The sequence below is a fragment of the Podarcis melisellensis genome (assembly GCF_964234715.1).
Source record: "Podarcis melisellensis genome assembly, chromosome: 3".
Lineage (NCBI taxonomy): Eukaryota > Metazoa > Chordata > Lepidosauria > Squamata > Lacertidae > Podarcis > Podarcis melisellensis.
The window spans coordinates 55,423,713-55,448,689 of NC_138530.1; the positions used below are offsets into that span (position 1 = coordinate 55,423,713).

At 41.6% G+C, this 24,977-nt stretch overlaps 2 protein-coding genes and 3 long non-coding RNA genes across 7 annotated transcripts; 3 read left to right on the forward strand and 2 right to left on the reverse strand.

Moving 5' to 3' along the window:
• Positions 1-1,961: 1,961 nt before the first annotated feature.
• LOC309366570 lies at positions 1,962-5,003 on the reverse strand. The gene is made up of 2 exons (XR_014166794.1): positions 4,905-5,003; positions 1,962-3,742 (listed from the first exon to the last, which is right to left on the reverse strand). It is a non-coding gene; the product is annotated as an uncharacterized lncRNA (long non-coding RNA).
• Positions 5,004-5,078: 75 nt separating this feature from the next.
• On the forward strand, positions 5,079-12,272 carry MTRF1L (mitochondrial translation release factor 1 like; the record flags this gene model as incomplete). Of its 2 annotated transcripts, XM_081905211.1 has the most annotated exons (8): positions 5,079-5,406; positions 5,681-5,760; positions 6,172-6,355; positions 7,465-7,628; positions 8,016-8,133; positions 10,301-10,437; positions 11,461-11,688; positions 11,774-12,272. In XM_081905211.1, the coding sequence occupies 7 exons, from the start codon at positions 5,079-5,081 to the stop codon at positions 11,674-11,676; spliced, it is 1,227 nt and encodes a 408-aa protein (XP_081761337.1). In that variant the 3' UTR covers positions 11,677-11,688; positions 11,774-12,272. The 2 variants fall into 2 exon arrangements, with proteins under 2 accessions (XP_081761337.1, XP_081761336.1); XM_081905210.1 differs by having other exon boundaries at positions 11,461-12,272.
• LOC309366556 lies at positions 7,462-17,671 on the reverse strand. The gene is made up of 3 exons (XR_014166774.1): positions 17,362-17,671; positions 16,548-16,609; positions 7,462-7,557 (listed from the first exon to the last, which is right to left on the reverse strand). It is a non-coding gene; the product is annotated as an uncharacterized lncRNA (long non-coding RNA).
• On the forward strand, positions 14,802-15,601 carry LOC309366567. Its single transcript, XR_014166791.1, has 2 exons — positions 14,802-14,903; positions 15,001-15,601. It is a non-coding gene; the product is annotated as an uncharacterized lncRNA (long non-coding RNA).
• A 149-nt stretch (positions 17,672-17,820) lies between the features above and the next one.
• FBXO5 (F-box protein 5) lies at positions 17,821-24,496 on the forward strand. Of its 2 annotated transcripts, none has more exons than XM_081905212.1 (5): positions 17,821-18,110; positions 19,845-20,540; positions 21,301-21,391; positions 23,025-23,198; positions 23,521-24,496. In XM_081905212.1, the coding sequence occupies exons 2-5, from the start codon at positions 19,885-19,887 to the stop codon at positions 23,770-23,772; spliced, it is 1,173 nt and encodes a 390-aa protein (XP_081761338.1). In that variant the 5' UTR covers positions 17,821-18,110; positions 19,845-19,884; the 3' UTR covers positions 23,773-24,496. The 2 variants fall into 2 exon arrangements, with proteins under 2 accessions (XP_081761338.1, XP_081761339.1); XM_081905213.1 differs by lacking the exon at positions 17,821-18,110 and adding an exon at positions 18,575-18,978.
• Positions 24,497-24,977: the final 481 nt, after the last annotated feature.

The window sequence follows — 24,977 nt, forward strand, 5'->3', positions numbered from 1 at the left end:
TGTTGACATATTTCCTTTGAGGAACTTTTTTAAAGCAGGCCATAGGGTTTTGAAGAGTTTTGTTTTGGGTTTTTTTGACCATCCAAAACCTCAGTGATGCTTCTCCCTTAATGTCAGCCAGTCGACTTGGTAGGCCCTCGTTTAAAATAAACCTCACTGTGGTGTTAACTGAGTAGACTTTGGTTCTCAAATGTTGGCCTCTTGTCTGCAAGCTATTCCTAAAGGGCAACATCTCTGAAGGGCCACCAAGCATGCTGAGGTGCAGCCCCCCTCCCATCTTTAGGTCACATTTGACCCAGGGCTGTGCTGAATAGGATGTCCTCAGAAGCTCCATTGCAGTGGCCAAATGGACTCTCAGCTGGAATAGGTATTGATTGGTGCAGAATAACTTTCAGAGCTGGATAGTCCTACCCCAGTCCTAAACATCTGCACCAGAAGTCCTTTTATCCATGCCAGCAGAATATCAGAGTACCCTAAATACCCCCTTCCTAAATCCCTTTTTGCTGGAGATTGGGCCATTCATATGTTTCCAAAAGGATCTTTCTTTCTTTCTTTCTTTCTTTCTTTCTTTCTTTCTTTCTTTCTTTCTTTCTTTCTTTCTTTCTTTCTTTTCTTCCTCTCTTTCCTTTGCTACCTCTTCATTTTTAATTTATTGAACACATGTCAAAGGGCAGACGTGGGGAATTTTTGCTTATTATTTTACTTGAAATCTGTAGAACTTTTAGGTGGGGGGAGGGAGGGAGGGAGATGCAGGCAATTTAGCTGCTCATTTTCTTAAGCTCATTTGGTTTTTTTGTAATTTATATAGAATTCAGGAGATAATGACTTTAAAGGGCTATTCTTTATTCCCTATGCAACTCTTTGGATAACTGTGGTAGTGTTTGACAAAATGGGGGTTTTAAAAAAAAAGAGGAGAGAGAATAAATAAATAAGAGGAAATTCTGCAAAGCAGAAAACATAAAAGGTCTGTTTACACTGGCGTTGCTGACTATCCTACCATAATCAGCACTTTTAAATATTGTTGTTTATGAAACTGTAGTTTAAAATGCAAGATGAATTATTTATAAAGGACATTCTTTTAATAAATATCTGTTTTGTCTGAAAAGTGTTATTGTGTTATGATATACTTTATTCATGTTGGTTAGTTATTTACCATTATGAATAAATTTTAAAGATATATTGATAGAATAATACCTTTGAAGATGTTTACAAAGACAGATTTTTTTTTCCTAAATGGGGGTGGGAATGGGCAAGGGGAGTGGAACTGACAGAGAAATGCCTCCTCCTACTGTGAAATTCTCATTGTGAATGAAATAAATGTAAGATATGTGGTTTTTTTCCTAACCAGAATTGATTTAACTGTGGTATTGCATATCAAGCGCACCACAGTTAATGTCATATTTACTATGGTACTCTGAATATATAGCACCCTTTCTGTATATATATGGTGTGAATTCAGGTTTGTTACAGTGTTTGAAACACAATTATCTCTGGTGCACACAACTAGGTACTATGTAATTAGAGAATACTGCATGTATACAACTTTCAATATTTAGACTTCATATTTTGATGTTACTATTTGATGGTGACCTGTTAATCAGAAGCTATCTTTATAAGATACTTTTAATACAGTAGGCGAGTTGTCAGTTTGACAGAATTTATCTTCTGGAAACTTAATGAAAACTAACTATAAGGGCCCAAAAACACCACCCTGAATTCTAGCATAGGATTTCATAGTATCTGTATTTGGGGGAGTGGGGAATTTATAGCATTTAAACAAACTTTTCATAAATTGGTTAGTGTGTTATTGCAATGAGACTGTGTTAACATTTCAGTCTATGTCCTTCTTCTTAAGGGGTCAGTAGACTAACCATACAACACTCCAAATGTTCTTCCTAGGAGTAGATGTATATTTTAAATGCACAGGATATATATATGCCTTTTGCCATTTTTTTAAAAAGAAAAACCATGCAGGTTGTTGGTGTCAAAACCCTGTGGCTGCAAAAACAGCCAGAGTTTCTTCGTGCCACTTTTGAATACCTCAATCTGTTTTATGAAATTGATGCAGTATTGGCAATGTTTTAGACGGTAACATAATCTCATTGCTCTCGGTATATTTGCAAAATGTGAGCAGCCAATGATTAAACTTCTAAAAAGATTACCATATTGTGCATGCGCTATACAATAACTTTAAAACAAACAAACAAACAAATGCCTACCTATACTTAACTACTTGCAGGCGAAAATAGATTTAAACTGTATTTACTTCCTGGATTTTGGATTTCCATGAGGCCACACATATATGAAATAAATATGAAACTTTTTATTTAAAAATGGCTGTGAATAAATTATCTATACACTGTGGTCATGCAAAAGCCCACACATGTCTCTCGTTCATCTAAGTGCTGTTGATATTTCTTATTCCAACTAATCTTTTTATTGAATGTTTATAAGTAAGGGTGCTCTATGGACTGTGGCTTATGACAGCAACTTAGCCTTCCTGGGCATTTGGGGGCATAAACCTGAATCCATAGTTGCAGTTGTATTAGCAAAAGGTGCTTCTGCTCACTCAAACCGGGGGGGGGGGGCGGTCCTTAATTTCACTAGTTCTCCGTTAACATGCTAGCCCCCTTGCCATTTCCTGTGCTATTCTGGAGGATCCCCAACCTAAAAGAGTGGCTTTTTAGGGGCTCAGTGCTGCAACAGGAAGGAGGCAGAAAAGTGGCACTCTAGGAGTAGAACCAGATCCTGGAAGTTAAGATCTATATTGTAACCCACCCACCCCATCACACATGCTGCCCACTTCATGCTTCATTTATCCTCTGGATGGAAGAGGATTGATTGTTTTGTACTGTTTGATCTCCCCTTTCCTATACTTTTTATATGGTTTCTGGTATATCCCAGTTAAAGTGAATTGAGGAATGGGGGAGGAATATCCAAGGTCTTGGGATCTAAAGTGTTGAATACTAGTAAAATTCTTAACAACACTTGCTGATACAGCAGGTAATATACAAGACATGTTAATAATTCGTTATTGGTTTTTTGTATTCACACTTCTGAGAGATTTTGAGTTGAAGGGGAAAATGTGAGACCCCATAGGAATTAACACTAGTGAAGGGTGATTACAGACCACAGACACTCTCTCTGTATAGTTGTACCCCTGTACTATGAACAATAATTATTAATAAAATTTTATATTTTATACTTCAAATGGGAGTCATTGTCTAATACATCAGATTTTTTTCCATCTCTGACTTAATCAGGATCTGTTTGACCCCAAGAGCAGATCAGTGTGATGAGTTAGAAAAGGGGCTTATTTTAGAATATACTGTTGTCTTTTGGGTCACAGACCAATATAGGAGCTCATGTACAGGGCTCAGGTATATTAACTATTTCTCCCTGGTAAACAATTGCCATGTTAGGGAACAGCACAGAGCTGGATCTGGAAAATCCATAGGAGGAACTCTGCTCACAGTACACTCTGACTAATGAAGAGGTGGAGATGGGGCTTGGGGCTTCAGGAGAAGACAGAAATTGGTAGAAATCCAACACATACACCTTTTCCCAGCATGTCTCCTCTCCAGACCTTGGTCCTTCCACGACAGAAGGAGCTGTTCAGTTTGCACAAGGGCAAGTCTGAATCTAACCTCATGACATAAACTTTCACCAACTAGAGTCCATCAGATGCATGAAGGGTTATCCCTAAGTTGTTAGGTACACACGAAGGTGGAGAAAGAAAAATCTAAACAATATCAGAGAAAAATGAAATACGAAAACCCAGATGTTGAAAATTACATAAAGGCTAAATGTATGCAAAATAAGCACACTGGTCATTCACAAGGCAGCATTAACGGTAGTACTTATTCAGCTGAAGCATTTGTGCAATCCACTATAATCCCCAGCACAAAAATCATATAGTTTACTTCCATGGGCATAGGCAGTGCTCTTTTTTAGGGGGTACTCAATGGTACGCAGTACGGCACCTCTTTTTTTGTTAAAAAGTGTGGCACGTACTGTAACAACTTCTTGGTGAGCCCCGGCACCTCATTTCTAGAAAGACAAAAATGTACTGGGCATAGCTAGGATTTATGTTAGGGGGCAGAACCGAGTTATCTGCAACACGATTGGCCCGTTAGTTAACTATTTTTATTTATTTACTTGAATGGGGCGGGCAGCTGCACCCTTCTGGCTACCCTCATCATATTTACTTCTACTTCTGTTGGAGAGGTACTCCTTGGTTGGCTGTGAGTAGGGCGAGGTGCAACACACACTTTATTTTTTTAACCTGCTGTTTTGTGCAAATCTAGTATGCCGTTAAACTGGTGTTTCAATAATAATAATAATCAAAAATTGACAACCAACACAGGTAAACAAATACCTGTGTTTGTCAGTCACCCCAGCACCTTTCAATTAATTGCCCAGGAACCGGGAGGCAACCATTCTGGTTGGGTTACCTCTCTCTAATGTTTCATTTCATGATGTTTATAGAAAGGTTTGACTCCTTCCTCCCGTCGGGAGTCGCATCTTTTCGGCTTTTTCCGGATTTTGCTGCCGTTGCAGTGAATGGGAACTAGCAATGCAAGCCCTGCACAACAGTCCCAAATTTGCGTACCAGCAAAAGAAGCCCACGCATTATTATCCCCCTCCATCTATCTCCCGCCTTTTCTCCGTAGAGCTCGGGGCAGCACGCGCGGCTCTTGCAATTCCCACTCCCCCCTTATCCTCACAACAACCCTGCCATGTAGGCTCGGCTGAGTGACTGCACAAGCCCACTCAGTGAGCCTCGTATCCGGTGTGTGCGTGTATGTGTGGACTGGAACCCGGGTATTCCCCGACCATGGTCCAACACGCTTAAAGAGGCTCAGGAATGAAGCGCTTCCGTGATTTGCCAACGCGGTTCCTACCCGGCATAGAACGCCGTCCAAATGTGAACCTGAAGTGAGGGCGGTTCGCATTGCCCGCTTTTGTTTTAACTCTATGCTGGACGCGGGGCCAGGTCGTTTGTGTCCGGAAGTTGCCGGCCTCGTGACCGGAAGCGGAAACTTTCCGGGCAAGGGAGGGCGTGATTTGCCGTCGGCATGTGGCGGAGTGTTGCGCGCAGTCTGTTGTGGCGGCGGCTGCAGCAGCAGCAGCGGAGGTGGAGGTCGCGCGCCTCTTCTTCTTCGCCGCTCGCCGTTGCCCTCGCGCCGGGGCGGTGGGAGGCGACGGCACCTCGCCGCTCCTCCAGCAGCCAGGCTGGTTTCCGCGAGCTGTTCGAGCTGCCGGCGCTGCAGCGCTTCCTGGAGCGGCAGCAGGAGGAACCGGGGCTGCTTCGCGGGGCTTCCTGGCCAGACTTGGCAGCGCGGATTCGCCTCCTGCGGGAGAAGGAGCAGGAGCTGCGCGACACGGAGCGCCTGGCGCAGGAAGGTGAGGCCGCCTCGGCAGACTCCGTAGCCACAGCCCGCTTGGCGCTCGTTGCCCTAAGCCGCAGCTTCAGTGGTGGCTGCCACACCGCCTGCACCAGAGGGAGAGAGGCGAGTCTTCCCGGGCTTGGTTCTCTCCTGCAGGGACCATCCCATCTCGCCGTCATGTAACGCTATTAGTACTTGCATTTAGTGCATTGAAATTCTTGTACAGGGGCCGGGTATTTTAGTTGTATTATCGTTACAGGCATTATTTGCTAACAATAGCTGTATTCTAGATGAACATGAAGATTTGCGGAAGCTGGCGGAAAAAGAAGCTGTTTCCTGTCAGGAAGAGATAGCAGAATTGAAACACCAGGTACATTGCTTCCTTTTTAAATTCATTTTATTTAAAACATTGCTTTTCATTGTGGGAATAATTCCAGAGTGGAATATGATATGCAGTATTATTTTCATATTGCTGAACGCATGGAACTGGTTACATTTCGGCTCCCGAACGATAGAAAACCAGAAGTGACTTTTCTAACACTTTTTGGAAGCCGAATGTCCTTCTGGTTTCTGCAACCAATCGGAAGCCGCGCCTTGGTTTTCTAACGGTTTCGGGAGTCGAACGGATTTCTCAAACGGATTCTGTTCGAGAACCAAGGTACAACTGTATATATATATATTGATTATTGTTCTTATTGCATGTGTTCCAGCAAGGTATGTGATCGGATACTATTGGCTGAAGATTTTATTTGGGTAGAAAGGCATCCTTTTTTCGTTACAGATTGTATTGCTTTTGATTCCTTCAGAAGAAACAGATAGAAGTGATCTCATCATGGAAGTGACTGCTGGAGTTGGAGGGCAGGAAGCAATGCTGTTCACAGCAGAGATGTTTGATATGTATCAACAGTATGCTGCATATAAAAAGTGGAATTTTGAAGTTCTGGATTATGCTTCCAGTGATATAGGTAAGTAACCAGTGCATAGACCGGTGTCACCCTACACATGACATGGCTGCAGGGGACATCTTATTTTTTCTGCTGCTAAACGAGAGTGTTGGAGTATGAATGGTTATATATCATTGAAATCCAGCAAGCATGTCTAGGAATCTTGTAGAGGTTTGCCCAGTATGCACCTAGTGTTTAAAGATGCATGCACTCTTGTGTATGACAACCACATGAGTAAAATGAAAATAGTAGCATAAAAACAGTGTGAAGCTGCCTTCAGTAACCCTCTTAGAATACTCTGCTGAAGAAATTGCATCCAATTAGACCCAACAACAACTGGAGGGCCAGTTCCTTACCCTATTATATGTTGGTTATAATAATGACCTAGTTTATAGGAATATTATATGAATTAATGAGAATTTTCATAGGTTGGCTATGATAGGCTGATTGCACTAAGGAATGGACCAGAAGAGTGTTGGAGGCAGAAAACTGTGATTAATTGGAAACTTCCTGGTTTGATCGTTGTGGCGTTAAGGGGCTGAATGTGCAGGCAAAGGCACAAACCATGGGCATGAACATGTCTGGTTAATAAGATCAGAGATGACTGTTTGAACGTAATCAGTGTAAAAGCAATAATATACATGAGTGGGACCCCCAACAAAATACTGTGGTGTGGAATGCTCCTATTTGGTGTTCCAGCCAGTTCTTTCTTCTTTCAGGATGTTCCATTCCCTTTCTTCTGCTGGTTTTCTGCCTTTACTACTCCAACAGACACTCAGCATTCTTTGGCTGCTGTTCACGTTCAGTCCTTAATGGTTTGGCTTTATTTGAGGGTGACATGGGGTGGGTGGTGGGCATCTTAGGTTCTTTATGCTGATGAATTTTTCTACTTCTGCCAACCTTGGGGTTCTCCTTAGCATGGTGATACCCCCTTTAACTCAATAACACACAAGTTTGTTATCAGTATATCCGGTTATTTATAAACTTTCTAGGAACGGGGCAAAAATTAAGAACAAAATACAAACTCTGGTTGTAAGCTTAAATTAATCAGTCACAATATAAATCCTTCAGTGAACTTTTCCAAATGGATTGTACTATACAGTTACAGTGCATTTTTATTTTTATTGAAGGTGGTTTGAGACATGCATCTGCTGTTATAGGAGGCCTCGACACGTATAAACAGATGAAGTTTGAAGGGGGCGTACATCGTGTCCAGAGAGTGCCTAAGACAGAAAAGCAAGGACGCATTCACACCAGCACAATGACTGTAGCAATTTTACCACAACCAGATGAGGTATGATACAGTTGCAGAGTTGCAGGGCTAGATGGCGCTAAGGTCCCTTTTCAACGCTACAATTCTATGATTCTAAGTAGGTGCTCAAATATTCTGCTTTCAGATATGCTCTTTTATGCAGACTTACTATGCTCAGAATAATTACTTATTTTATTACTTGATTATTTCATTTATAATCCATCTTTCTGCCAAGCAGCTCTAGGTGGTGTACATAGTTCTCCGCAGAAGGCAGCTTATTGTTTCGGAAGAGTGTTTTAAAGGGTGGTGGGTGCCCCAGGTGTCAGTGAAAAACTTGCTTTGTCATTTTAAATAAGAATGATTTGTAAATAGAATTATCTGCTGTTCATTTACAAAGCATAAGTTGAGTGTGTCTCTTTCACATTGCAGATAAATTTGACAATTAATCCTAAAGACTTGCGTATTGAAACTAAACGAGCCAGTGGAGCTGGTGGTCAGCATGTTAATAAAACCGATAGCGCTGTAAGAATAGTCCATATTCCCACAGGTACATTACAGCTTTCTTTCTGCCTTGATGAAATCTGTTTCTTCATATTATGATTTACAGAAACAATGTGGGGTGGGAGGTGGGGAGTATGGCTTAGTAGTAGTACAAATGCTATGTAGGCAGAAGATTCCAGGAGTCAGTGTGGATACTGCTGCCAGTCAGTCGATGGCCTGAGATGTCTCATTCAGTGTCAGGGGTCACTGTTGCTCTCCCCTTCTTACTACCATTGTTGGGCCACCTCTGAGTGGCTGCAGACCTCTGTGCCTGCCAAGGACATAATACACAGGTACTAGGAAGCTGCAGACAGGCTAGAAGACTGGAGAAATGGTGGGGTGGAATTAACTGGAAGTGAGGGGCTGGTGGCTGGAAAATAAACCAATAACCTGAGCACGGGGTGAGGTGGAGGAAACAGGACACAAGAACCTGAGGAGACGGAGAGGTGGGAAGGAAGTAGTTAATAGTGTGTAGGTGGGAAGCAGGTGGTGTGTGAGAGGGAGACAGTAGAAAAAGCATGGATATAGGCAGCAAATGCCCTTAAAAATGAGAACTGGACAAGCCACCAGAGGGAAGTAAATGGCTTGCAGAATGCAGAGATCACAAAAAGCCTGCACACATTACCACTGCTAGATGAAGGTGTTTGGCCCAGAGATGTTGACCCATGGAAGAAGCCATCTGCTGACCAACCCATGCAGCATAATGTAGAGAAGCAATAATAATAATATAATAATTTTTATTTATACCCCGCCCTCCCCAGCCAAGGCCGGGCTCAGGGCGGCTAACAAGCAATAATAAAAACAAGTTGAATGAATACAACTTAAAAACAAGATTAAAATACAACATTAAAATATTGAAACATTAAAATGCAGCCTCATCACAGGAGGAGAAAGGAAAAAGGAAAAAGAAAGGGGGGGAGGGAATCAAATTGGCTCCAAGCCAAAGGCCAGGCGGAACAACTCTTTCTTACAGGCCCTGCGGAAAGAAATCAGATCCTGCAGGGCCCTGGTCTCATGAGGCAGAGCGTTCCACCAGGCCAGAGCCAGTGTTGAAAAGGCCCTGGCTCTGGTTGAAGCTAATCTAAGCTAGTATTGACTTTGCATTACCCACCAGGGATCACTACCCTAGAGAAAGCTCTGAGAACACCTTAATTACATAAGGTGTTAAAAAAACAGACCTTGAGCAAGTTAGCTTTGTGCCAGGGAGATTCATGGAATGGGGAGGTGTTGGGTCCACCTAACTGAGTGACACTCATTGTAAGGCAACTTCATATATACATGTCAGAAAACCTAGGTTTGCCACCAGTACTGCTTCTCCAACAAGTATATTTGGGTGACTAACACATCCACAAATACATAATTTTTCCATTCATATTCAAGACTTTTGCATGTATAGGTAATAAATGTGGTGTTAACCTGTGAATTCAGTGATACCTTAATCTATTTTTTTAAAAAGCCACCATTATCAGTGGCCTCTACATGAATTTTCACTTTGAACTACAGTTTTTACCAACCATAAGTGTGAATTCTGCAGATAGTATTTGAATTCCTGGAGTATGTGGTAATTAGTTATAGTTAACAGTGCAAAGGGTTTGTGTTTCCACATTTAACCTCTTTTGATGCTATTTGCAACAGACAGTGTACCTTCTGAATAACCTACCGGAAGTAAAGCATAATCACAGCAAGGTCCTTCCTTTCTTACAAATCTACTTAATATTTAGCTTTTCCCATTTCTCTTTTCCAGTCCTCAGTGCCTTCCCTCTTTTCTGCTTTAATTGAAACATAGCATAGCAATGTATTTGTTTTTTTTCTGTTTGGGGCTAAATGCCTACCAGACTTCCTGCTTCTAGTGCAGGGTTGACTAATCTTTGAGTATCCAGATCCTTTTGGATTCCAGTTCTTGTCAGCATAGTCGGGGATGATGGGCCCTAGGAACAGTGCTCTGTTCCCACTCGAGCTTATGCTTTCGTTTTGCTATCTTGGTAATCATCAGGCTTCACATTGCTGCCATTACAGTAGCATATACTTCCCCAAGCCCTGAGTTCAGAAACTAGCAGTTGTGTAACTTAAATTGCTTGTCATATCTCACTGTGCTCCTTGGAAGTTGCCCTTCATCCTTCCCTTAGCGCTCTTTGTTTTGTTTTTGACTGACATCATTTTTCTTGCTGCTGCAGGTGTTGTGTCTGAGTGTCAGCAGGAAAGATCTCAAATAAAAAATAAAGAAAAGGCTATGAAGATCCTTCGTGCAAAGCTATACAGTATCAAACTTGAAGAAGAGACCAGAAAAACAGAAATTGCTAGAAAGATTCAGGTAATGTTTAATTTGCTCTTCATCTGTGCCTGGAAACTTGAGTTTAAGTTCTACTGGGACAAGTACGTACATCAAACATGATGAGAAGGCATGAGCTGATGATATAATTGGGCTGGAGGGCACAAAGAAGACATCTACAGCATGAAGCTTGGAATTTTAATAGGCATTGTGTGGTGGAGAAAAAATAAGTTTCTTAAACAGCACAGTGAAGTAGAGTAATTTAACAGTTAACACCTCACTTAAAATAAAATAAAATAAAGTGAGCATAAAGCTTACCAGCAGGTCTGTTAATACCCTTAAGTGTAGCACTGAAACTAATGACAGTACTTATTAGTGTGCACCCCGACTTTTATAGCTGTGTTCAGAAGGCGAGGAAACTGCCTTCACAGTTCTTCTGGTAGCACCTTGGGCAGAGAAGGTGTGGTGTAGTTGTTAGTGTATTTGTGCAGGGAAAATAAGTTTCCTATAGTGCTTTTCTTGTTAAGTCTTGATGCCATACAATTGCATCTTTAATATGTTTTCAGTCCAATCCATGCATGTATCTGAGCTCTTGTTCATGGTACAATAACCCAGTTAGTCGCCAAGGAACTAGATGCAGCATGCTCTTGTTTTCTTCATATTCTGGCAAGGTGTCTCTGAGAGCCCAAGGCACCTCCAAGTGCATCTCCTCTCCCTCCTGTTCCCTTTAAAAGTTTGACTGGCTGAGAGAAGTGATGCCTCAATTTGTCAGAAGCAGGAAATGTTATAAGAGATGCACTACTACACATGTTCTGTTTCTCCTATTTACAGTAGTTCCTTTTTAGATGTAAGCATAATGGAGAGAGCTATAAGCCTCTCCTGTTACACTACATTTATTTATTTTGCTCAAGCAATTTAGAGTGTAAGCTATTCAGGGTGAGGGCTTATCTTCTGGGTCTTTTTGGTTATGTTAACTCTGTAAAGGATTAGGTATATATATATATATATATATATATATATATATATATATATAAACCCTGATCAATTTTTTCTTTTTCTGATTAGACTGGGTCCAGAGGAAGGTCGGAGAAAATCAGAACCTACAACTTTCCCCAGGATCGTGTTACTGATCACAGAATAAGCAGATCAGTGCATGACATTGAAAGGTTCATGTTGGGGGAGGAACTGCTAGATGACATGATAAAGTCCCTAAGAGAATATGCTGATTATGAGACTGTATTGGAAGTTATTTCTGAAAGTGATCCAACCAGGCTGAGATGATCTGCCCCACAGGTACAGAATGCAACCAACTAGCTTGCTGCATCTGCTAGCTTTGGGCCTACCTGACACTGAAATATCTCTCTTTTCTGTGAAAAAGGGTGAAGTTAGCATTCTCAAATTGCTTCTTGAAGCAGACAGCTATGATGGTGCTAAGCAAATTGACACTTGAGACAGATTTTTGAGTAGGCGCTGGTGCTCTACTCTTCAGAGGTGGGCAAGAAATTGAGAACACACTGACAATGAATAGCTTTTTTACAGCGAAAATCATTCAGTGCAATAGGAAAGCTAACATAATGTATTAAGTTATTACAATGTTGATACCTTAATCTAAAACCTGGAAGAAATTCTATTGTTTTCAGTGGCACTTGGATTTGTCACCACATGTAAATTTGGATTTATCGTGACATTGTTAGAAAATTATACATAAGATTCTAACAGCTGTGCTGCCATAGCAAATCAGAGGATTGGGCTTTTGCTGGTTGCCCCTCTGTTATGTTAAATGAAACTTCTTTAAAATCTGAGCCTACTTGTGTTGAATCCTTTGGCTCAGTTGTGCACATGTATCCCATGAGTAAAGAGAACACTGTTACACTTTCCATCCTGCTGTCTAAATAGCTGGTCACCCCATACTTACATGTTCTAGTTTTCCACCACGCATGGAAATTTGACTGGGAACTTTAGAACCTTAGAGCCTGCCTAGAGGTAGCCAGCTGGACCTCATTTTCTATCATCCATGACCACTGGCCAAGCTGACCAGGAATGATGGGAGTTGGAATATAACAATGGCTGAAGGGCATCACATTGGCTATTCCCTAGAACCTGCCTTCAAACAGAAGGAAGAGTCTAGGTCTCTGGTATTTTAGCTGCTATCTCGTAACCCAGAAATCTAGAGGAAATGAGGAGCCTATGGTTCACAGGCAATTGCCTAATGGCTGGTTTGAAAAGAATAAAAGTCCTTGCTTTATATGGCAAGTCTTTAAAAGGACAGACTCAAATGCTCTACTCTTCCTAGCTGCAGAGGTCCAAGATCATCTTCACAGCTTTCCAGTGGACTGTTTAACTCCTTGCACTGAGGCAAACTCCGATCAAATTAGCTTTCTATATATGGAGTTCCTTTTCTGTGCTTTTCACACCTGTGACTGTGCTGTGAAAAAAACTCCACTGGATAATCTGCTCTGAAATTCTATCTACAGTGAGTTGACAGGAATTTGTTAAATAGGGATGGAAATGTCGGGGGACATCCAACAAAGTTGTCCCATTAGCACAAGGATGTCTGTCTGTTAAACAGAACTTCCTTTCTTTGTGCCCCACTTAATCTGCCTTTGGGCTTTCCCAAACCCTCTGGACCAGATTTGGGGGGCGGGCATGCATGAAGGGGAAGCTCCATTGCACAAACCAATTATTGTTGGATATTGCCCCCTGACTTTACTTTCCTGTGTACAACCTTGCAGTAGAAAGCTTTCAAGAAGAATTTATTTTGATAGTTCTCATTTTAAAAAATCAGCTACTAATAAGAAAACACACCCCTGCACACATTCCTGTAGCAATATCTTCTGCATGTTTCGGGCTGAGGTAATCTAATAGTGATTTGTAAATGTCTCACAGAAGATCAAGTAACTTTTTTGAAGTTAGGAAATTCTGATCCAGTGATTTTGTTAGCAACAGTCTGACATTCTCTTTGGAGATTTATCCCAGCAGTTCAGTAGGCTTCTGTGATTATTCTCTTGCATCATCCTGTAACAGAATACAGCCATACTGCTGGGGGTTGCGGGACTTTTAAAGTTCTTTGCACATGTACCAATACGGTATTTCATACAGCTTTTACATTTCATTCCCTGCTTGTTATTATTCAGGGGGGGGGGGGGAATTAGAGCCAGTTGCGAAACAATGAAACATTTTGGGAGTCCCAGATATGCAAGGACATCATAGGGTTGAAAAGTGAGTCCCAAGAGATTCCTTGGGACCAATTGGAAAAGCTTTGCACTAAGAGAGGACTAGCGTTACGACAATCTTTAACTTGAGAATTCAGTTTCTTGCACTCTTATCTTTCAATATATAAGGCCAGTGATAGCACTCTTTATAATGTTAAAGCCAAGATAAAAATGATGTACACAAATTAGCATTTTACCCTTTTCACAGTGCAGTAGGATCAATCTCTTACCACTTGTACACACTCTAACATAAGCTCTCTGGTAAGAAATGTGTGGGCTTTTATGTTTGTTTGTTTTTTTAAACACACCTGTTTTAAAACACCACATAGAGAGCCTTACTGAGATAGCTTTCCTTTGCTCAGAAATACTTTTCTGTCCTTGGTAGTTGTTATAGGTCAGGGGTCAGCAACCTTTTTCAGCCGTGGGCCGGTCCACTGTCCCTCAGACCATGTGGTGGGCCGGACTATATTCTGGGGGGGGGGGAGGTAAACGAATTCTATGCCCCACAAATCACCCCGAGATGCATTTTAAATAAAAGCACGCATTCTACTCATGTGAAAACACCAGGCAGGCCCCACAAATAACCCAGAGATGCATTTGAAATAAAAGGACACATTCTACTCATGTAAAAACACGCTGATTCCTGGACCGTCCGCGGACCGGATTGAGAAGGCGATTGGGTCGCATCCGGCCCCCGGGCCTTAGGTTGCCAACCCCTGTTATAGGTGGCTTGTTTTTATTTATAAGATTCAAGAATCATGGCTTACAGCACAAAGGCAGAAGGATTCAAAGATGCCCTCCCTTTCTGTTCGGCTGCCTTCCTTACCGCCCTGCCCCGAAGGCAGTTTGTAACAATTAAATCCAGTGGAAGAGCCTGACTCCTTGCCCTCAAGACAGCTAATTCTATCACTTGGCATGATTACATCAAAGGTAGGGTAGAGTCCTGGTCTTTTTTTGTTGGGGCAGTATGCTCTTTCTCCTTACCTTTCATAGGACTGTTCTCAGTGATAAGATTTATTTTCTAATCACTGAGAAAAGATGAAAACCTACCCTAAATGTAATTCCCATATTTCTTTCCTGCCTACGTCTTCCTGTTGCATCACTACAACTAAATAACTGGAGCGTGCATGCTTGAAAGAGGCAAGTTAAAGCATCTGCCTCACTGTTTCAAGGAAAGAAGCATCTACATATAAGGACTTGTTTCCTTTAAAAAGGCATAAACAAAACCGCTATCTGTAGTGATAATTTCTCAACATGGGATAATGAAATTATGTCCAAAGAAATTATGTCTAAATTGTAATTTTACAATTATGTCCAAAGAAATTATGTCTAAATTGTAATTTTACAATTATGTCCAAAGAAATTGAGTCTAAATTGTAATTTTACAATTTAGGAAAACATGAGATGACGGCTATAAAACGGTAATCTTAATTTGTTTCATCTATAGGCCACAACAAAATTATGGGTCTACAAGTGGCGAAAATAAAGGATAGATTACCCAAATTAAAATTATGTTGCTGTATTAAGTGAGGGTAGTTAAAACTACTTGATTTAAGATAATCATTTCTACCTGAATGTCCTAAAAGCTGAGAAAGCATTTCTGCAGTGAAGCTACTGTCGTGCTGTAGTAAAATGAATTTCAGGGAGGACTGTGCCTATCTCAGAAGCACAAGTTTTTGTTAGGTTTAAATAATAAATTCTTGAAATATGAAGTTCATTTGCTTCTGGAAAAACAACTTCATAGTATTTTATTTCATATGCTGATTTGCTGTAAAAGATTTTCCAAGTATTTTTATTGTTCTTTGTTGGAATATTAGCTTGTGTATTGCTGAAAGATGCCTTGGCTCTTTATTGATCATAAAACATTTAAATGTGATATTAATATTTTTACTTAGGAGAATCTCAACCAATATGCTGCATATTTACAGTGTGATCCTAAACACGATTATCCAAAGGCAAGTCTCTGAATTCAATAAAACATTTCTTTCTTGCAACTGTGTTTAAGATCAGTTTTAGGATCAGTCCTATTCACACTTAACCTGGGAGTAAGTCTTATGGAATTCAATGGGACTTATGCATAGGACTCTTCTCTCTGCACAAGTATCCTATATATGCTGCCTTATGCTTAGACATAGAGGGGAAATAATGTATCCTTTTGGTACTAAAATTTGTGGCAGAAAGATCCATACTATCTATTATACCCTACTCCAGTCTAGCAGATAATCTTATCTAAGGGCCAGTATTTCTTGCTAACTCTGTTTTTTAAAAAAACAACAACAAAGTATTGCATTGATTTTCATTCAACACTGATAGTTTTGTAACTGGAGGCAAAGGTAATGTGTTGGTGTTTGCTATTTATATGTAAAGATTTGCATAAACACTTCAGAGGCATGAAGTGTTATGTGTTTATTCATGATATTTGTTGAATGAATCTATGGATAGCTCTCAGGCTCTATGAACAAGCTAATAAAAATTGTTAAGAGCTGGTCTTCTAAAAGTTGGATAGGAAAGTATAGCTGTCACAATTATTACTTAGTGCATCTATCTAGGATTGTACCAAGTGCCTTTCATGCACTCCCCTGCTGCTTTTGTAACTGATGTGTTTGGGGAGGGGGGCAAGATGGGGTAATGGTACATTCCTAGTCCCACACAGTTAACACTCTTGATAGCTGTGGGAATGTATTAATATATTTTGCAACAAACATAAAACTGCTGCAAACTGATGACCTGGAAAGAGCCTTGGTGCATTCAACTTTCACTAAAACCAGTGGAAAATGGGGTAGACATGGCAGAAGGAATCTTATTACCTTCTGTAGCTTTAAACTGAGGTCTACTAGCATAATTTCTCCAATTCTACTATTGTAGAATTATTGTATTCTATTATTGTACAATAATGGTAATAACAAAATTAAGTGTAATGCAATTTCATAATGTTTATACCTTTGATAAGGCTTCACCAAGCTGTCCTTGATTCGGAAATGGGAGCAATTTCCATCAGGTAGCTGGGGAAGTTTCAAGAGAGATTAAACTAAATATTGGGCTTCATTGTCCAAGACCACTGCAGCAAGACATGATTGCACCATTAGAATACTGTATCAGAAGCACTACTGCATTGAATAGAAGGTACTCCTATACTTGCAGCTTAAACCTGCTTCTGCTCCTGAATACATGGGGGCTTCCAATTAAAGATAATAGCCCAAGCCTTGTTTACAGGAAAACCCTCTGCAGTGCAGGGGGTTGGACTAGATGACCCTCATAGTCCCAACACTACAATTCCACGCTTTCATCAGTGGAGGTGTAGGAGGCCAACAAAGTGGAATCATTACTGTTACTAACGTGCTTTTTAAAGATGAATATATTGGAGCAAGCTGTGGCTTTAATTCCAAACTTGCTTAGACTTAAAGCTACATCCTAATTCTGTGAAAAGGTTTAGCTTTGGGATTTGTTTTCAGCAGCAGCGCTTAAAACTAGTAGGCTGTATAAAATAAAATACCTGAGAAGCTGAACAATGAAGTCTGCCTCCTTCCTTAAACCCATCCACTCCAGCCCGCCCCCGCTGCCCCCCCCCCCGAAATCAGGTATCATAGAAGGAAATACTCCCAGGTCAGTTTCTGGTCACTGTTTCTTGTCTGTGTTATAAGAACCCAATTAATTTAGGAAATCTAGTAAGACTTGCTGCCAAGTTAATCATACTCGGGATTGTGAAAGCTCGAGTTTTAAGAAGGAGACTTAATTATATAGCAGTTTCCTGTACCTGTTATATTAAAAACCGCAGGCCGGGGGAGATGGAACATGTCTAAGAGGCGGTACAGTGTTACGTGTCTCCTCCTCCTCCTCCTCAGTTATCCTAATACTATACTATCGTGGCAAGAGGTCTGAAGAGGCGGAGAGCCCGCCAGGCCCGAATGGTGTCTCCTGAACGCGCAGGAGCCCAGGGCTGGGCGCCAGACTCTGACCAATAGAATGGCCCGGGGAAGGAGAGCGCGAGCTCTTTCGAAATCGTGGGCAGGCGCCACAACCTCTCCCGCGCTCCAACGCGTCTCCCTCCAAAGCTCGTGAAAGACAGCGCGCGCGCGGGAGGGGCGGGGGATGGGCACGCCTTTCCCCCGCCCCGCCACCTCAAGGCCCCGAGTAGCACAGGCTCGCGCCCTCAGCCTTTAAAACCTCTTGGCAGGCGAGAGAGAGAGAGAGAGGGAAAACCACCCCCAACGGCAGCTCCGCCTCTCGCGAGCGGGCATTGGCCTCCGCCTCTCCCTTTCCCCGTATTGGCCGCCGAGCTTCAGCGCTGGCTCCCCATTGGCTCCTCTAGTTTTGGATACCAGATTCAAAGTTTTTAAAAGTACCCGGCAAAGAAATTCCGCCCAGAGCAGGCAAGCGGGCTAGTGGCGGCTGGGGAAGCAGCGCCGAGGAAGAGCCCCGTTAGGGAAAAGGACGGAGGAAGAAGAAAAGGGAAGGAAAACCTAGGAAGGAAAACGTAGAAGTGCATCGACTCCTCCGTTCCAGGTACAGGGGAGGGAAGCAGGGATGAAAGAGGCGCCTGCAAGGCTGCAATGCCCTCTTTGGGGAGGGGGCGACGTGGGGGGCCCAAATCCCCCCAAGAACGCCTGGTAGGAATGGATGGGAAGGGATTAGGATCCAGCTTGGTATGGATGGGATGAAAAAGTCCATATTTCCCCCTCTTCTCCCCAATAAAAGGGAACTGACGCTGGAAAGGAGTCCCGCCGGCGGGAGAAGCCCTGCGTCGCTCTCCCGCGTAGTGGACGGGGAGCTCCTTTAAAGTGCGGGAAATGATGATCCCCTTTACCCCCTTGGCTCGTCTCCGTTTACTGAACTCGTTTATTATCCCGCGATCTGCTCAGGGGGTGGGCTTCTCCCCCACCCCGGCCAACCACCTCCCCCCACCCATTTGTGCCTTACAGCGCACGTGGGGTATGGATTGGGGAGCCCGGGAAAAAACACTGAATGGCCTCTTCCACCCACCCGAGATCCTTTCCTCCACCTCGCCCCGCAACCTCTCATTTCTCCTGCCTTGGGAGGCCTGGTGGGCACCATTTCTGCAGGGCGCGGGCGGGTTTGCGCCTCCCTCGCTTCTGTAATCTGGAGCCCGCCAGGGTGGGAGCAGCCATTAAGCGCGTGCTCGAGCCTTGAATTGGAGGGAGGTGGGGGGTCGGAGGTGCGACTTAATATCTTCTCCCCCCCCCCCGAGAAAGACATACATTTATTAAGGGGAAAACCAGGCAGGGCGGGCCTCCCATGTCCATTCTCCCATCTCCCGCGCTCCTTGAGAAGGCGCCTCCCCAACCCCTCAGAGATGGCAGCGGGCTGAAGAGAAATAACAGCGATTTTGGACTGCTCTAACCAACGAATAGGGGTGGGTTGTTGGGTGAGTCCAGATAGACAGAAAATGCCATTCACCTTGATATTGGGGGTGGGGGGCTTTTTCTCATTGTTCCTTTGGGGACGGCAGTGTGAGGCAATCTTCCCTCACATCTGAATATATTTCCCCCCCCACAGCATATATACTGCCTTTTAGGGTGTAATGCACAAAACAGCATCTAGATTTCCCCACCGCCTTCACTTTATAAACTACCTCACTGTTGAAGGGTGCTTGAGAAAAGGACTGGGGTGTGCTTAATGCACCATAGCTGCATTTTTTTAAGCCACCACTAGGTTCCATGACTGCCTTGCCTTGGAGAAAGGCTATTTCTCCTGACCTTTCCCTAGCAGCATTCTGAGTGAAGGGGAAACCCCTAATAACCCTTCAGAAAGTAGAACCATTATTTCCCCAGGACCCAGCTGGAAATGTGATTGATAATGCTTTAACTATACAGCAGGGAATTGGACAAACATGCCAGTTCAGGGCCATCTATCCTGATCTGCCATTTTGTAGCCCTCCTTTTATAGCTTTCCAAGTTGCTCCATACCTGGCATACAATATGTCTATGCAGAGTAAATAATTTTTAGTTTGGCAGTTTATCCTCATCTTTGCTGGAGGTAAAATGCCTTGTAAAATGTGTTTTGTAAGTTATTTTGTTCATTTGTATTAAAGCGAGCTGTCTATAAACAGTAAGAAATAATCACATGTATAAAAAGCCCTATATTTCTGCTGCGTAATTTTATATTAACATGAAAGTGTTGAATTAAATGTTTTAAAACAAATGAACAACCCTTCAACAATGCTTCCAGATTGTCTTCTGAAATAATTTTAAGGCTAATGTCTCTTTATTTTTGTTTTAGATACAATTCTGACAATATTTAAAAACAAACCACTTTGAAAATGAAACGTGATGTTAATTGTTACTATGTTCACTGTGGACATTCACCATTAAAACCAGGTGGAACAGAGAAAAGATCAGAAGAGCTCTGTATTGCTAATTATGATAAAGACTTTTGTAAAGACTGCAATAAAGACTATCAGAAGGTTTTCTACAGTGACCTGCACAATGGAAGTCCCAAAAGTATCAGCATCCAAAGTGGCGAGGAACCTGTACATAACAACAAAGAAAACCAAGAAATATTGTGGAGGCATTTTCAGAGTGTCAGTGAAATGGACAATGGAAATGAGGACAGTGGGTATTCCTCTTTGTTGGGCAATCAGCACGAATCTACTGTCCACGATGATAGCATGCCTTTGGCAGGAAACATCAATAATACACCAAATCACCATCTTAATCAAAGAAAAAATTTGCTTCCAGTCCTCCATTTTGAAGAACTTGTCTGCTCAACTTTGAAAAAAACTAGTAGAAGAAATCCAAAGACATGGGCTCTTGTCTTAGATAAGATTGTTTCCAAGCAAAACATGGAATTTAGGAATCTAATTGGCAAAAAAATGGGACTAGATAAATTAGACATTCTTGGTGAGCTGTTCCATGGAAAGTTCAGTCATCTACTAGCAAGTATCTTAAAACATCTCAGCTATATGGACTTGATAAAGTGAGTTCATTTAATATGGTGTTTGTACATTAAGCTGAATTATAAGGTCAAGCTTAAGAGACCATTTTTAGTGCACTAATTTTCCTCGTGGACGAATACTGCATGAAGACAACACATGTGTCAGCTAGCATACCCATATGAAATATTGTGCAAATATTCTCTTTTACTGTCTGTTCCCAGTGCTTTGGCAATAAATATTAATATCTCAGAATGACCTTCGTTGGGTGACATCCAATCAGTAGAAGAGACCTGTTGGTTATGCAACAGGATTCCTCTTTCTATTCACCTTTGCAGTTGCACCAAACTCCAAAATATACTCTGGAGGATTGGAAGACCCTCTGAGCATATGAGGCGAGGAAGGGGAAGTCTGTTCACATGACATTGGATGTTACCCATTCAATTTAATTTGTTAAGGAATTGGTAGGGAAAACAATTTTATATTTGTAGATGTTAGAACCCTTTATCATTTATCATTTCTGCTTTCCTTTATTTCATTTCGAACTATTCAAAATAGAATATGAACTTCTATGCTGCGCTAAGCTTAGAGTGGACACTTTTGAAACTTGCACGTCCTTTCTAAAAGGGCATAGGAGGGAGATGAATGTACAGCTCTGCACTGAGGTTGCCTATAGATTTATAATAATGGAAAGGTTTATAAATGGTGCCTTGAAGGTATCTGTAGGTAGAATTGTTTACTTGGTTAAGCAACAGGATTTGATCTTATTTTCTGAATATAACTGATGGGTTTTTTTCACAACAGTGTGGCTAAAGTGAGCACTACGTGGAAAAAAATTATACAAGATGACAAGTGGGCTTTCCAGATGTATAACAAAGCACTGAAATTGACTTTGGTAAGAATCTCTACTTTCCCCCATTCTAAGTCCTGTTTTTATTATTGAAGCACCTACAAATCTAGGAACTGGGGCAGGGGGTTCTATTATTTCTGTTGCAAGCCTCTGATTGCTAACACAAACTAAAAAGCAGAGGTAGAGAACCTCAGGCTCTGTCTGGTCCAGGGCACACACCTCACAGGCTCTCCTTTGTACTCCCAAGTCTTCATGCATGGCTGAAATGCCTCCATGAATTCTGATGATGCCTCTTCCTTCTATGAGGGTAGAGAGGTACATGCATAGGAACTAGTCTACTGTACAAAGGCACAATTTGGATTTGTTGCTCCACCCAATTTTGCCTCTGGCCCCACCCACCACTGACATGTTGGCCATTGGGCTGAAAAGGTATATACACCCCTCCTGTAAAGGTAACTTGCTCGTTTTCTCAGGCCCACAAGTTTTGGCTGGATTTGTTAGCCTGCTTTTATTTGTGCCAGATAACTTGGTAGGGCCTGATTAATATATGTGGCAAGGCTCAAGAGTAAGGGCTGGGCCTTGGTCAGCTTTGCATGCAGCTGTTTTGCACCACCAATTGTGCAAGCAGCAAAGCATGCCAGGAGTCTATATGCTGGGTTGCCAGTGGCAATGCCTGTACAATCAAATCTTGTTTTAATCATCTGAGATATTCCGAAACTTCATACAACGACACACAGCGCTTTGCAAACATACAATCTAGGAAGCAGCAATTAATTAGTTTCCCATTATGTCCAAACTAGGAAATGGCAGATAATGGCTTCTAAACAAGTCAGAATATGAAAGGTAGCTTAAAGCTGGTTTCCAGAACCTGGTTTGTTTGGGCGATATTAACCATAGTTTCCAGTTCAGTTGGAATAGAAATATATGACAGACAGAGGCTTCCTGTCATGCATGCATGCTTACATAAAGGTGCTGTATCTGGATGCATGCACATTGGACAAAAAGATTCCTGCATTGCAGGGAGTTGGACTAGATGGTCCCTGTGGTTCCTTCCAACTCTATACTTCTATGAACCTCAAACATATCTCAGCTTATTAAGCCAAGATTGGATTGTGAATGTGGCCAGTGGCTGTTGCTACTGGCAGTCCATGAAATAGATTTTTTTTTTTGAAGCCCTGGTTCCAGTCTTGCAAATAAATTTGGGGAAGAAATTGGCCTACAAATACATTTAGTAGCCTGCCAGCCAATCCATATTTGTATAGCTCTCTTTGGAAGTTCCAAAAGCAAAAAACACTTGAGGATCTAATTTTTAATAAGGTCCCCAAAGACACATTTGGAGGCTATTGGGCCATATGCCACCTGGAGGGCTGATACAAGCTGTGAGTTAGCATGGCCTGTTCTACACCATGGGTCTTTTATTCATGAAAATTCCTGAGAATTTGGCAAAGGTGTTGAGCCATCTATTGGTCAGATAGTAGATAGTCGTTTGTAGGAATAGTGCCAGAAAATAGAAGGAAGACGTCTCCGAAGTATCGGCTAAATTTCCTTATTCTGCTTTTGTTTCTTTACTCCCTGAATACAAAAGCAGGTTCCGACGTGTGTGTATACTAACTGATAAATAGCACTTTACATTCTTTTTTAATCCGCAGTCTTCTAATAAACATTATTTTCTTGGCAGAATAACAGCTTGAAGGCCTCCAGACAGGGTGATACAAGGGAATACACTCTTTGTAGAGAACCGTTAACTCACGTTCAGAAAGTATCAGCTGCACAAAACTCTAAAAAAGCATCCAGAATCAAGGTGGACAACCAGAGCTCTTCCTCCTACAGCCGGTACACACAGTTTTCCGAGGTAAAGTGCTTTTAATTCTGAGTGGCTTCTGGTGATGCCACATTGTTAGTAATAATTTCAAGTACAATGGACCCATATCATGTGCCAGTTATTCTTATACAGTACAAACCTTGTGAAGCCAGATTAAGCGAGCAACATTGAACTGTTTAACAGGCTGTATCTTTTGACAATAGAATTTGAAGTAGGGGAAGCCTTAAATTCTTTTTAGAAGGGCAAGCAAGCTGTAAAAACATGGTGTGTATTTAAATGAGCTTCATTTTGATTCAGGGAGATGTTTACGAAAGTAAAATCCTTTTAAAAAATATTTTATTTTGCTCAACAGGTTGCCATGACTTTGAAAAACACTGAAAGCCTGAAAGTCTGCAGCTACTGTGGTTCACCTGCTAAGTATGATTCCCATCTGCAGAGGGCAACATGTATCCGTGAAGGCTGTGGTTTTGACTTTTGCACAAAGTGCTTATGCAGCTACCATAGTGCCAAGGACTGCTCAAGTGGAAAGTCTTTGAAGCCCTCTTTCAAATCAGGACCCCTTCCTGGTACCAAAAAAAGCAAACAAAATTTACGCAGGCTTTGATTTGAACTGAGGGACAGGCTGCGGCTGTTGTACCATGGAACCTGATTTGGAAGTCCAAAAGAGTGAATATGAAAGAAAGAAGTGACTTGTTTAAAACCATTTTTTTAAAAGAATGAAAACATAAATGTATTTTGGAACTTTTCCAGTGGGTTAGATGCTTTTAAATTTTTTAAAAATGAATTTGCTATTCCAAATGTCCTACCTGCTGTTTTAAAAAGGGTATTCACCAAAAAAAATTAAATTCAATTTGTTTTAAAGGGATGGAGAGTGTAGCATCTGGACAGAAAGTGGAATTAGGTTTTGAAAGTTCAGTAGAATAAATTTGTTTTAAGAAATGAGCTTTTGTTTTAATGTATTCAGACTTCATGCCTTACAAAAGCTTTTAGAACTTTACTGTTGAATGACAATGGATATGAAATGCATTTTTTGCTAAATACGCAATAATACCCTTGTATTTGCGGTTTGAAATATTTATTGACCAAGTTTTCTCTAATTATTTTCAAAGCATTGGATGTGACTGGGATTAATAACCACTCTGGTCTTCATAACTGCTGAAACAATACTGTTTATCATGCCCCCATTTTATTCCTGGGCAAATATCCTGATGGCCAGTTATCCCTTTACTTTTCTTCAAATCCAAGATGCTTCTCCTGCCTATATACTTGTAAATACTTAAATATTTGTCTGTCTCTATGCTGAAAAATAAATTTAACTTTATAAATAATACCAGCACTATGTTTGTTACAGCACACAAATAACTAGAGACAAGTACATTTCTGCATGGACAGAACTCCATACAATGAGGGAGGCAGTCACTTACACCATGGCAAGCTAGCCATATGTACATCACAGTTCAGGCCCAATGAAGAGTCACTAGGGACAAATAGGCTTAGAGGGTCACATTTGACCTCTGGCCCTGAGGTTCCCAATTCCTGGTCTAGATTTTTAGAAAGGAAAATTGCCCTGAGCAATAAGAACAAGAACTGTGTTTTTTAATCCTCTCATAACAAAGAGTTCCTTGAAAGATATTACACATGCAGCTAGAGAGAACATTTCACCATACTTAGAAATCAAGAACTTATCAGAGAGTGGGAGCATTTTAAGCTCTGTCTGGTATGCCAACAGTGTGATGCGGCAGCTAAAAAAGCCAATGCCATTCTGGGCTGCATCAATAGGAGTATAGCATCTAGATCAAGGGAAGTAAT

Coding starts and splice junctions, on each gene's coding strand:
- FBXO5 (XM_081905212.1), top strand. CDS start 19,885: ATGAAACGTGATGTTAATTGTTACTATGTTCACTGTGGACATTCACCA. Junction 20,541..21,300: donor AGCTATATGGACTTGATAAA/GTGAGTTCATTT, acceptor TTTTCACAACAG/TGTGGCTAAAGTGAGCACTA. Junction 23,199..23,520: donor GGTACACACAGTTTTCCGAG/GTAAAGTGCTTT, acceptor TTTGCTCAACAG/GTTGCCATGACTTTGAAAAA.